At 36.0% G+C, this 13,891-nt stretch overlaps 1 protein-coding gene across 1 annotated transcript; it reads left to right on the top strand.

Annotated features, from left to right (window-relative positions):
• The first annotated feature begins 7,235 nt into the window (after nucleotides 1–7,235).
• On the top strand, nucleotides 7,236–13,891 carry LOC125872124 (cell division control protein 48 homolog C). The gene is made up of 10 exons (XM_049552806.1): nucleotides 7,236–8,142; nucleotides 8,516–9,168; nucleotides 9,953–10,105; nucleotides 11,493–11,609; nucleotides 11,710–11,814; nucleotides 12,516–12,581; nucleotides 12,672–12,736; nucleotides 12,819–13,020; nucleotides 13,199–13,336; nucleotides 13,471–13,891. The coding sequence occupies exons 1-10, from the start codon at nucleotides 7,236–7,238 to the stop codon at nucleotides 13,516–13,518; spliced, it is 2,454 nt and encodes an 817-aa protein (XP_049408763.1). The 3' UTR covers nucleotides 13,519–13,891.

Raw genomic sequence — 13,891 nt, 5'->3', positions numbered from 1 at the left:
TTGTTTGATATTTTGTAGGGCTAACAATTGACCATCGAGGAGAGCCTTATATTTACAAAGATTTACCACGGTGGAATCTTATCCGAGATATCTGTCCCTACTTATGTTGGAAACTGTGTGTCTGCACTCAGGTATATTATTAAGGACCACTTTTCCATTTTGGAACTACTGTATTATACTAAAGAATTAGGGTATGAAACTGTTGGAGGCTTTTATGTGAAGGATTTATTGAATAAAAAATGGGTCCTAATTACAACTGACCAACATCTCCTACACCTAATTAAAGACTTAAAACATGAGGCCACTTTTGAAGTATTTGTCTGTCATGTATTAGATGAACCCTTACTTGACACTGAGGGACCTAGAGGCTATCTAACTAATGTTGGTGGTGAAGGTGTTGATGTTGACCTTGGTGAAGAGGGTGAGGCTGTTAACTTAGGTGGAGAAGGTGAGGCTATTGACCTAAGTGGAGAAGGTGAGGTTGTTAACCTTGGTGGTGAGGGTGTTGATGTTAACATTGGTGAAGAGGGTGTGGATGATAACCTAGGTAGAGATGGTGTGGATGATAACCTAGGTGGAGAAGGTGAATCTGATTTCTTGAGTAGTGATTCAGATCTAGATATACCTTCAGAAGATGGTTCAGATATTGATGAGCAGTTGAGAGCTTTTAGACAAGAAAGAAGAAACAAAAAACAGAGAAAAAAGGCTACTGAATTTGAAGAAATACCAGTTGGAGAGGCTGGTGGTATAGATAGAGGCTTTGAGGATATTGGAAAAAATAAAACTGACAAATATGCAGGAAAATTAGGTGGAGATGAGGATTATATTGATAGCTCAGACTGTTGGAGTGATGATAGTGATGAACAACTAGATGTGGATGCTGTTAGGGGAGTAGATATACCTACTAGAAGGAGAAGCAAAAAAGTTAGGTATGATGAAGATTGTAAAGTTTCAATATTTGAGCTTGGAATGGTCTTTGAGGGTGCAAATCAGTTCAGGAAAGCAGTGGCAGATTATGTTGTAGAGTACAGGAGGCAGATAAAGTTAAGACCTAATGAAAAACATAGAGTGAGGGTGAAGTGCAAAAATGCTAACTGTAAGTGGTTGTTATATGCTTCCATTCACAGGGACTCAGGTGATTTCATTGTGAAGAACTATCATCCTGTTCACAAGTGTATTCCATTAAACAGGAACAAGTTGTGTAATTCAAAGTTAATTGCTAGAAAGTTTAAGGACAGAATTGTATCTCAACCATACATAAGGATTTGGGAAATTCAAGATTTGGTTAGAAAGACATTGGGTCTTTATGTTGGTAAGACTCTTTGTTACAGGGCTAAACAGAGGATTATGAAGGAAAACATGGGTGATTGGAAAGTCGAATTTGCCAGATTATGTGACTATGCAGATATGATCAAACAAACCAATCCTGGAAGCTCTTGTTGGGTAAAAATTGATAAGGAAACTGAACCAGGAAAGAACCTTTTTGTGTATTTTTATGTGTGCTTTCATGCATTTAAGCAAGGATGGTTGGAGGGGTGTAGGAATATAATTGGATTTGATGGTTGTTTTCTTAAGGGAGCTTGTAAAGGTGAGCTATTAGTTGCTGTTGGAAAGAATGGGAACAATCAAATGTATCCCATTGCCTGGGCAGTTGTGGATACAGAAACAAAACATAGTTGGAGCTGGTTCATAAGGTATTTAATTGCTGATCTAAACTTGGGAACTGGTGAAGGTTTGACTGTAATGTCAGATATGCAAAAGGTATTGATTATACAATTTTTTATATTTTAGTTTTAATTTGATCTTTACTTCTTCAATTACTTATTTTGTACATATTTTTTGTTAGGGACTTATTCCTGTCTTGTCAGAGTTGTTACCAAATGCTGAGAAAAGGATGTGTGCTAGACATATATGGAGTAACTGGCATGTGAACTGGAAAGGAGAAGAAAGAAGGAAACAGTTTTGGAGATGCTCAAAGGCCTCCTTTGAAGTCAAGTTTGGAGAAGAAGTTCATGCAATGTCCAAGCTAGGTAAGAAGGAAATAACAGAGGACTTGCTACATTATGATCCCAGAAATTGGTCTAGGGCCTTTTTCCAAACTCACTCCAAGTGTGATGTTGTAGAAAATAACATGTGTGAGACTTTCAATTCTTGGATCTTAGCTGCTAGACATAAATCAATTATTACCATGTTAGAGGATATTAGGCATAAAATGATGAACAGACATATAGACATGATCAAATTTGCTGAAACATGGATATCAGACATTGCACCTATGGCAAGGGCAATACTAGAAAGAAACAAGGAGTATTCAAATAATTGTAATGTTCAATGGAATGGGTTGAATGGTTTTGAGATTAGTGAGGGGGAATATTCATTTGTTGTTGACTTGGAGAAGAAACATTGTGACTGTAGGTTGTGGATGTTGAGAGGTATTCCTTGCCCTCATGCTATTTGTGCTTATTATTACTTGAATCAAGATCCTGATCAACATGTAGAGCACTGGTATAAGAAGGAAACATTTCTCAAGGCTTACATCCATTTTATCCAACCTATTCCCAATATGAGGATGTGGCCTGAAACTACAAATCCATCAATAGAGCCTCCAAAACCAAGAAAAATGCCAGGCAGACCTGGCAAGAAGAGAAGAAAGAGTAAGGATGAGCCAAAAAAATGGGGGAAACTTTCAAGAAAAGGAGTAAAGATGACATGTACCATATGCAAGAAAACTGGTCATAACAAAGCTGTGTGTGCAAGAGTAAGTAATACTTCATATTCACATTTGTAAATTGCTTAAAAGTTTATATATATTATAATCATATATTTTATTTTGTGGTGACATAGTATACGAGGGGGAGCACTTCTCAACCTACAAGTCAAGGAAATTCAAGCCAACAAAGTTATTCTCAAACAGGAGTAAGATTTGATTTACATATTCATTTGCATTAATTTTCATTGTATAAGTTATTCATATCTCCTTATTTTTGTTCAATAGGTTAGAACACAATCAAGTCAACAAAGTTCTGTTTGTGCTGATACCACTGCTGTGCCAAGAACTACTCAAACAACAGTAAGATTAGATTTAATAATTCATTTACATTTTCTGATTGATCTACAAGTTATTCATATATCCTTATTTATGCTATATAGTCTACAATGGGAGGTCCATCGCATTCTACTTTCAGAACCACATATGCAACTACACAATCAAGTCAACCAAGTTCTATTTGTGCTGACACAGAATCTGTGCCAAGACGTCCTCAAAATAGGGTTCAAGTTGGGACTGGAAGAGGATTGGGAAGAAAAAAAGCTAATGTAAGAGGGACCCCAATTGTTACTGAAAGTGATAGTTCTTCTAGTCAACTGCCACCTTTATCAGGTCACAAAAGACCGTACAATTCTGCCTCATTTGCTGCTGCTACTGGAGGTAACAGAAGGCCTGCAACTGGTTTTGGTGTTTACTCTAATCCTACAACTGGAGCCCAAGTATTTAATGTATGTTTACTCTGTTTTGGTGTATATTCTGATAGCTATATTATGATCTTACCTTATCTTACACTTTCTTTCTTATATTACAGCCTGGTACATCAAGTGAGAAGATTCTACATGGGCCAACAAAATTGAAGAGTGCTTCTCCAACCAATATAGACATTGGCTTTAAACCTCGTGGCCTAAAATGGAAGGGAAAAGATGCAGTCAGCACCTCACAGTTGCAACAAATGAAAGCAAACAGGAAAAACTAAAAGTAGTTCATTTGAAAAGTTGTTATGATTTTGGCCCATGTTAAAAGGGTCTTCAACAAGCTACTCTTTAGTTTATTTTGAACACTCGTGTGATGTATTTTTGAACCATGCCTTTGTGTTAGCAAGACTATGTATTTTTGAACCATGCAAGACAATGGTTTTTTATTACCTCTCAATGCATTTGTGTTATGTATTTTTCAACCATGACTTTGTGTTATGTATTTTCCAGCCATGCATTTGTGTTATTAGCTCAGTTTTTGAACAACAACTACACAGGGCAAGTCGATCCCAGAACTAATTTCAGAACACAGGGCAAGTTAGAACACAGGGCAAGTTAACAAACAGAGGCAAGTTATAGGCAAGTTATAAAACAGAGGCAAGTTATAAAAGAGAAACTGATCAATTCACACTAGAAGTTACAAAAGAGACACTGATCAATTCACATTCAAACTTCCAATTTGATATAAAATATGAACTTAACAGACCAATTAAGTACAACACTAATTACGTGAAATAGCCTCCTAACTACTGCAAAACTAAACAATTAAGTACTACAATTTTGAACTACACAATATTAAAGAACCATTTTATAGTTAGCAGACAAAGAAAAACAATCACAACTCGGTTAAATTTGACATTTTCCCAATCCCTTTGGAGTTTAACTTCCTTGAGCTTCTTGTTCAATACCATCATCTTCTCTTCATTTTCATTCAATTGAAATTTCAAAGAATCCCTTTCTTCTTCAAGCTCTTTCACTTTTCTCTTTAGTCGATCAATCGGATTATGACCATCTATGAATCTATTCATTAAGGATGATTCATCAACATTTTCAAGTGACGGATCAATCCATTTAAAATAGCCACATCCACCATTTTCCTACAAACCACATAACAGTAATAAATATACAAAAATGTTGATTTTTCAAATAATACAATAACAGTAGTCTTTGTTCAAATAACTACAAACATTTGATGCTTTGCATCCAAAAAATCGATGACCTGGGTTCAATTGAGTCCTCGAAGTTTTTAGTCGACAATAATAACCACACTTACATACATCGACTTCCTCGATATTCACTGAACTTTGTGACATTTGATAAAACACAACTGATTTAGAAGAGAGAAACATTGGATATTTAGAGGAAGAAGAGAGAATTGGGGATTAGGGTTCTAAAATGTATTTGGGGGAAGAAGAAGATTTTAATGTTAAAATATCCAAGTTAACGTTGGATGTCTTAAATGCAGGGTAAAAAATGGGAGAAAAAACAATTCACGCGCCTAATTTGCGTGAATCACAAACAATTTGCCATATAGGCAAAAAATGCTTAGATGGTTCAAATCTGGGGTGGTAGAGGTGTTCAATAGGTACTAGGTGTAGTTGAGGTGTCTAAATGAATAATGAGGACAACTTTGAGTGGCTACAGATGACTTTGGCCTATTTTTTAATTATTGACTAAAAATGTCACTCAAGTAAAAGATAAAAATAATAAATTTTAAATTTAAAAAATAAAATAAAATAATTATTTCTCTCACTTTTCATCCACCTCCATCAACCCACAACCACCAAACGCAGAGAGAGAAAATGGAAACCAAAAACTAATCTCTCAAATGAGACAGTGAAACATAGCTATTATTTTTTAGAATCAATTTCTTTGTTCCTTGAACTTCAATTGAAAAAATAATCTGGGCAAGCTAAAAATTTATCCTACAGCAGAGTAAAAACAACATAAAAAACAAGATTTTTTTTCAATGATAGTTTCAGCCTAACATGCTTAAGCTAGACAAATTTGACGGATTCCACTTCTATAAGCTTACTTAACACTTACTATATAAACTAACAAAAAATTATCCCTTCTCTAGTTCTTTTCTTCTTTGAAAAATGTCTATGAAGCTTAGAAAGCCACAAGTTAAACTCAGATCTCAAAACTAATTAAATGGACAACGTTTTCTTAATGTTGAATTTTATGGTAGATTTTTTAGGCTCGAAGAAGAAGACCATGCACAATCAAACCCAGAAAAAAGAAATCTATGGATAGAATGGGCGGAGCAAGCCATCGGAGAAAATCTCCACCAAAGCAAAATCACATCACATAACCACCATGGAAGACCCATAGCCACCGTAGCAAAATTAGCCTTCTTGTTCAACATCTGAAACTTTCATTGACACCGCTAAAACTCACCAAAACGCCTAATCATTAACAGAGGTTCAATGGATGGAATGAGCGAAGATGCAGACGAAAAAGACGTCGTAATGGACGCCGAGATCTGTACTGTTTTCTAAGAACGCCGGCCAAGGGAGAAGAAAAGGGAGGGGTTGGGAACTTTAATTTGTTTTTCCCTTTTTTATCTTTTTATTATTTAATTATTTTTATAGCAAATTCATTGCTCTCACTCGCCTTTTTAACTGTGATACCACACACTATAATTGAGTCATCAAAATAGATGTCACGTAAGCTTGGTCAGTGGACAGAGGGTTTGAAAAACTCATTTTAGTTGAGTTTAAGGGTTCAGTTGGCAAAAGATTAAGTAGAAAGGTCTAGAATACAAATTTATACAAGTATAAGAGTCCATCAGACCATTTCGCCTTGTTTCTTTCTTGTAGACTTTACAATGCTTTTATTATTTATTGATGTCTTTCTTCATTATTTTCATCTTTTTTTACTTTGGCTTGATGCACTTGGGGTGAAGGTCTTTCGAAAAGAGTTTTTCTACTTCCACAAGTTAGAGGTAAGTCTGCGTACACTTTATCTCCCTAAGCCTCGGGATTTCAATTAGTATATTGTTGTTGAAAAAGTGAACAAGTAAAAGTAAATAAAGCAAGTTCTTTATTTTGAATTGTATTTGACAATACTTTTTGTAAGAAAATATTTAAAATTTGAATGTACTTTTAAAAAATATGATTTATACCCTCATTTTTAAAAAACTAGAAAAAATACTTTAATTTACTAAAAGACATCAAATTTGTTTTAGAAAAGTAATATCTCAAATAACTAGTCACATAGTGTCAAATACTAGTTTCAATCGATTTTTTGGTAATATAGGAAACATTTCTTATACCCTTTCAAGATTTAATCTCATAAATGAAATATTATATACTATTGTAAATATTTTCTTTTCACTTTATTTGTAATTTTAAAGTTGAAGTTAGGTTTCGTTATACTTTTTGTAAATAGTATTTGAATATTTAAATGTATTTTTCCTAAAAAACACATGAAATACAATTTAAGTGTAGTTATTTTTATAAAATTATATGTTTTGGGATAGCATTTGAAAAAAAAAGAGAGTAATATTAGCAAAAGTGAAAATAGGATTTTGACTTTAAATTGTGTATAAAATTTTCAGTTATAGTGTTTAAAATTTTCATGACCGTGTTCTCTTTTTCAAATAAAGTAAATTAATTTTTCGAAAAAGTGATAAATTCTGGTCGAAGTGCTAAGGAAAACAGAAAATTGTTAAACCTTAGTACTAAGCATCGGCCGCCGGCACAGAAGAGATGGGAAGGGGAGGGCGTGGCGGTGGACGGAGGTCACTTTCGTCGTCGTTCGATCGAGAGCTTCGCGGCCACATTGAGTCCTGTAAGAACAATTACCTCTCCGTTGAAGATCTCGTCGACCACCTCCGTTCATCTTATCACAAGTATTCCCGCGAAAAGTTACAGCCGTTTACAAAACGGGTGCAAGATGTTCTGCAGCTCCAGACTTCAAACCCTAACTCAACTGAAGAAGTAACGCCTCCGAAAAAGAAGCCAAAAAGAGACGGCAGCGAGCAGCGATTGCAGCTCCTTGAGAAGAAGCATATAATGAGTAGTCAAAAAAAGAAGCAGGAAGGGGACGGTTCGTCTTCGACGACTCTAGCAAGTACCTCCGATAGTGATGATTCTTACTCTTCTTCGTCTTCCGATGCTATTTATGGAGAGAAATTGGAAGAAAAGCCTGATTTAATGAAGTCTATGCTTCGACATACGTACAATCAACAGGTTAATGGTACTCCCAAGTCCAAAAAAATTGAATACGAGGTCATTCATGACAATAATGATGAAAAAAGGAAGAAACTTGTTATGTCTAAAGGAGGAGGACAACGAAGAAACGGAGCCACGAAGGATTTAGGAGGAGGAGGAGTAGAGGGGGAAAGGTTTGGGGATAGTGAAGGGAATGTTGATGGGCCAAAGTTTAAGGATTTAGGAGGAATGGATGGAGTGTTGGAGGAATTGAAAATGGAGGTGATTGTTCCATTGTACCATCCTCAGCTGACTAAGCATCTTGGAGTTAGGCCTATGTCAGGGATACTCTTACACGGGCCACCAGGCTGTGGTAAAACAAAACTAGCTCATGCTATTGCCAATGAGACTCGAGTTCCATTCTACAAACTATCTGCTACTGAGTTGGTCTCTGGAGTTTCAGGTGAGACTGATTCTTGATCTTTCTTATTCGATCATGTCATGATTCTATCTTTGCAAGCATAATTTATCACATAATTGGTTTCTGGAATTACAGGTGAAGCTAACTGTTTGATGTTTGATTTCGTTTTGCGTTACTAATTTTCTATTAGCAGCAATTTTGTAGCATAGAGTTGCTAGTAATATTTGAGGTGTGTTCCCCCTTAGAAAATGAATATGCGAGAATATTCTTGGAAATCCGTAAGCCTGCTATTTTAGCATTAATTATGGGGCATCATTCAGTATTATGACAGTCTTGAGTGCTCTAAGGAGTGGGTGTGTGTTTTCTTATTACTTTCAATTTAAGGGCATTTTAATTGGGTAGTTCTCCATTTCAGGTGCATCAGAAGAGAACATAAGGGAACTGTTCTCAAAAGCATACCGGACAGCACCTTCTATTGTGTTTATTGATGAGATTGATGCAATTGCTGCCAAAAGAGAAAATTTACAGAGAGAAATGGAGCGGCGCATTGTAACACAGCTAATGACGTGCATGGATGAGTCACATAGACTTGTAAAACCTGATGATGCAAAGGGAACTGCTCTAGCCACTGATAAAAGAAATAATGAAGCAAAATCAGACGGATCTAATGGTGGACCTGGTTATGTCCTAGTAATTGGGGCGACAAATAGACCTGATGCTATTGACCCAGCATTGAGGAGGCCTGGACGATTCGACCGTGAAATCGTCTTGGGTATTCCAGATGAAAATGCAAGGGTGCAAATTTTGTCTGTGCTTACACGTAACCTAAGAGTTGAAGGTGCATTTGATCTCACTAAGATAGCTAGATCAACCCCAGGATTTGTCGGAGCAGACTTGGCTGCTCTAACTAACAAGGCAGGTAACTTGGCAATGAAGAGGATAATAGACGAGAGGAAGGTTGAGCTTTCAAGAGAATTGTCAGATGGTGAAGATGCCGAAGAATGGTGGAGAAAGCCATGGTCACCTGAAGAGATGGAAAAGCTGAGCATTTTTATGGCTGATTTTGAGGTATGATGCAGAGAATCTTGATTTATCTTTATGAGAAATATTTTTAGGTTGTGACTTGTGATCCTAAATTGCTGTAGGTAATTGCCATTTGACATTTTATATCCTGTCACTGAAACTACATATAAACACCATGGTTTTTCATTTACATGCATCTTCAAAAACCACCTTTTCTACTGTCTCATAATTGTAGTGGTTGGTTTCAACTTTCACAGTTTAATATATGATAATAAATTGCTTTACCCATGTTTTTAATTCACTTAATATTTATAATCTTCACATGGTAATGCTCTTAAAGGATGATGCATCCTCCTTTTAGACTGAGAAATTCAAGATCAAGTTTGGCAGTCTAGAAAGGGGGCCACATCATCCTTTAAGAGCATTATCATATGAAACTTATGTGTGTTAAGAGAATTTAACGATACGTATATGGGTAAGGCGATCAAGGATAAAACCTAGCACGCATGACCAGGGTTCAAGTTTCAACAAAGGCACAAAAAAGTTGGTTGATTTCTTCCCATTTTTTGAAGTCTTTTGTGTATGGAGGTACCCCAGAACTTTTCTTGTGGAAGTAGCAGGTAACCAGTGAACTAATCAGGTGCATGAAGCTGGCTCGAACACTACCCTTATCAAAAAAGGGGATTAAGTTTGGCATGCTTAATATATATTTAGTTGTTTAGTAACCTAGTATCTGATACTCTCTTTCTGGGTATGGGATTACCTTCTATGTAAAATCTGAAACAAGCTATTTCATGTAGCCTGCTAAAACTCATTTGATAATATGCAGGAAGCAGCTAAATTGATTCAACCTTCATCTAGAAGAGAAGGTTTCTCCGCAATCCCAAATGTTAAGTGGGAAGATGTTGGAGGCCTTGATTCATTGAGACATGACTTTGACCGTTACATTGTCAGGCGTATAAAGAATCCTAAAGATTACATGGTCAGTAATTCTCTTAAATTATGTTGAACATTCAGATATAAATACTGCACTGGTTTGTCAGCTGATTGGCTTGATAATTTTCATTTAAGACCTCCTTATGTGATGCTTTTTTCCTTTCCCTTTATCTCATGTTGGGTGCATTTATTTACTTGTTTATTTTGTCCATCTTCTTTCTTTGGGCATTTATCCTTTTCTTTGGCCAAGTTTAAGCTGGCTGCCTATTCCATTGCAGAGGATCTTTAAATTATCAATGTTAACATGGAGTTTAGTTGCCATCCTTATAGAACTTCTCTGCAGCATGGAATACCAGAGTTGTACTGTTACATATCTTTTTTAAGTAGTGAAGAGCCTTCCATCATCTTCTCGACACCCCTGAGCATAATGTGCTGGACCATGTGTTCTTTTTGGTGTGATCACTTGTACTCTCTCTTAACTATATGATTGTGTCCTTGGTCCTACCAATGCGTCCAGCTTTGTCACAACTGTAGTTGCAAATGTCCGATGGGACTTATGTTCATCGGGAACACTGCTACTAGGTTGGGAGTTCACTAACAAATAAATGCTTTCCCTTTGGATGGGACTTCGTAAAATTCTTGCATTTCCCTTAGCAAGCATCCTATGTGTTTTAAGTTTAGTAAGCTATCAGTTGATGATTGCAAAAGTCGTTGGGAGCAGGGGTGGACCCACATGAGTTCGAGGGGGTTCACCCGAACCCCCTCGGCAAAATATTACACTGTATGTAAAGTGAATTTTCTGTATTTATGTAGATATATTAATTTTGAACCCCCTCATGAACAAGAAGCAAGCTGTAGTGTAGTGGTAGATCTCTTTTTAAATTGACCCTCGCGTCTAGGGTTTGAATCCCATTGTGAACATTTTCTTTTTTTTAGCTTCTCTTCATTTGATTTTAGGACCAATCTTTAACGTTTTCTTTTTAAAAAATAAAACGTGCTAAAAGAGTAGATTTAAACCCAAAAAAATCCAAACGTGAAAAAAAATCCAAACAGTCTAAAAGGTTTCATGTAACGGAATTAACTTTTTGTACCTATAAACTATATACTACTACTTCTTGGAATTGTGTTTTGTTGGCTTATTCACACGTTTATACTTTTATTTTTCAAACCCTGTATGAAAATCCTGGATTCGCCACTGGTTGGGAGGATTCACTAACAAATAAATGCTTGCCCTTTAGTTGTAAAATTCATGCATTTCCTTTAGTAAGCATCCTCTGTGTTACAAGTTTAGTGAGCTATCAGTTGATGATTGCAAAAATCCAAGTTAGGACCAGTTATGTGCTGGTTTTTAGTGCCTTAACCTCAAATTGTTTGTTAATTTTTCTTATGAGTACACCTAGTATAAAACTTCTAAAAGTTGTTTCATATTTCAGGGTTTTGGAGTGGACTTGGAAACAGGATTCTTGCTTTATGGTCCCCCGGGATGCGGTAAAACATTAATTGCCAAGGCTGTTGCTAATGAAGCTGGAGCAAATTTTATACACATTAAGGTTCTTGCAAATTTCTATTTTCTTAAATGACTGCTTTTTCTAATGTTTTGCACGACTGAGGCATGTCATGTTTTCTCATTTACTTATCTCCTCCGACCAGGGACCTGAAATTTTGAACAAGTATGTTGGTGAAAGTGAGCTAACTATTCGGACATTATTTACCCGTGCAAGGACATGTGCTCCATGCATTCTATTCTTCGATGAGGTGCTTATCACTCTTTCCAACTTAAACACACTTAGTTCTGTCATCTTCTCATTTTATGAGTCCGTCCACCTTCAAAAGTACTGCAGAAGTGTTCACTCATTTTTATTTTTTACAAAATTCTACATGCATCTGTAAGATGCTTGCTATTAAGTCTTAACACATAGTACAATGTGTTCAGATATGAGAGAATGTTCTACAGTGTTGCTTCAGTACCCAAATTAATAATAGAATATACAAAAATAGAAACTTTCAAAATTCTAGTGCGCTTGTAAGATGCTTGCCACAAAATCTAATACATAGTACACTAGTACAGTGTTCAAATATGAGTGCGAAGTTTTGTCGTGATGGCTTAATTGCACAAAAAAAAACTACTTGTGTCCATGTTTGACTTGTCACGCCCCTTAAGACGCAATAAATAAAATGTTACTTTTACTATATCACCCCTTATTATAACTCATCTCAGTCATTGGGAAATGAATTGGAAATGATCCGTACTTAATAGTAAGGGTAAATTGTCTCTTGGTTTTCCAAACCGGAAAAGTAAAAGTGGACATCTATTTTTAGTATAGTAGAGAAGTAAAGTGGACGGAGGTAGTAATAATAGAAAACGGAAAAATAGAAAACTTTTGTGAAAAACACATGATTGTCAACCTTTTTTCCTTGTCTGTTACATCTGTTTTTATCCTTTCATATTTTTACAGATGGATGCATTGACAACTAAGCGTGGTAAAGAAGGAGGTTGGGTCGTTGAAAGGCTTTTGAATCAGGTTTGTATGATTGGGCGTATGTTCTTGACAAAAATTGACATTATATTCTTCTTAACCTTTGCAAGTGTGAAACTTCTCTAATAATTGCAGCTACTAATAGAACTAGACGGTGCTGATCAGAGAAAAGGTGTTTATGTGATTGGTGCCACAAATAGGTATTTTTCGTTCTTCTGGGTAATTGTGCCTTTGGTTTTTCACATCTTATTTTGGTGCTTATTCTTGTTATCATTTTTGCAGGCCTGAAGTCATGGACCAAGCTATTCTTCGACCTGGAAGGTTAGGGAGACTCCTATATGTCCCTCTACCTAGTCCAGATGAGCGTGTACTAATTTTAAAAGCTCTTGCCCGGAAGAAGCCTATAGATTCTAGTGTCGACTTGATGACCATTGGAAGAGATGATGCCTGTAAAAATTTTAGTGGAGCAGACCTAGCAGCACTGGTTTGTTCATCTTTTAACATGCTTGTTTTACCTGCCTTTACTACCCACCCCCCCAAAAAAAGGTTATAAAATAGAATGAAGCGAATGGAACTTGTCTCATAACTTTTTTTCATGGTTGATACTTTTATCAAAGGTGTGTTTCCTTTATTGACTTTTAGTAATTGCTTAAATGTGCTAGATGAATGAAGCTGCAATGGTTGCACTTGAAGATAAATTGACAGCCATGGCTACAGGTTGTGGTGACACATCATCGATTATTAAGGAGTCACATTTCAAACGCGCTTTGGAAAAAGTTTCTCCATCTGTCTCCAATGAGGTACATCTGATTCTGTGACCTGAAATCTTCTATAGACTACAAGTTAAGGCATTTATGATTGTATGCTAAATCCTATTTGGTCTTATTATACTGTTTCTGTTTTTTTTTTTCTTTTCTTTTTGGGGCGGATGCAGCAAATACAATACTATCAGGAGTTATCAAAACACTTCAGAGTATCATGAAAACCTTGGTGAAGGGAGAAAGTTGCATGAAACATATTTTGGATATCGATGTTTCTTCGTGGTCTTCTTGTGAATATCCTTGAGCTATAGTTCCGCGGGAGCAAACAGAATGGAGAGAGGGGAGCAGAAAAATCGTTAATCTTTTCTCTCCTTTTTTTTGTTATATTATTTTAGCAACATAATTTTTTGCACTTGGCAATATGCTATCGTAGTGTTGAACAGTTTACTAATGAAGCAATAGAGGCTTTGTATTTTCTCTTTTAAGCTTTCACGTACTCACTAGATTATTACAATATACATGTATGTTTTTGGAATTTTTTAAAATTGTGTATTAAGGATGTCACATTCAACTTTAAATAATTCATTCTTTTGG

The sequence above is a fragment of the Solanum stenotomum genome, chromosome 1, assembly GCF_019186545.1.
Source record: "Solanum stenotomum isolate F172 chromosome 1, ASM1918654v1, whole genome shotgun sequence".
NCBI lineage: Eukaryota > Viridiplantae > Streptophyta > Magnoliopsida > Solanales > Solanaceae > Solanum > Solanum stenotomum.
The sequence above is the reverse complement of the archived record's forward strand: the minus strand, read 5'-3'. Positions and strand labels throughout refer to the sequence as shown.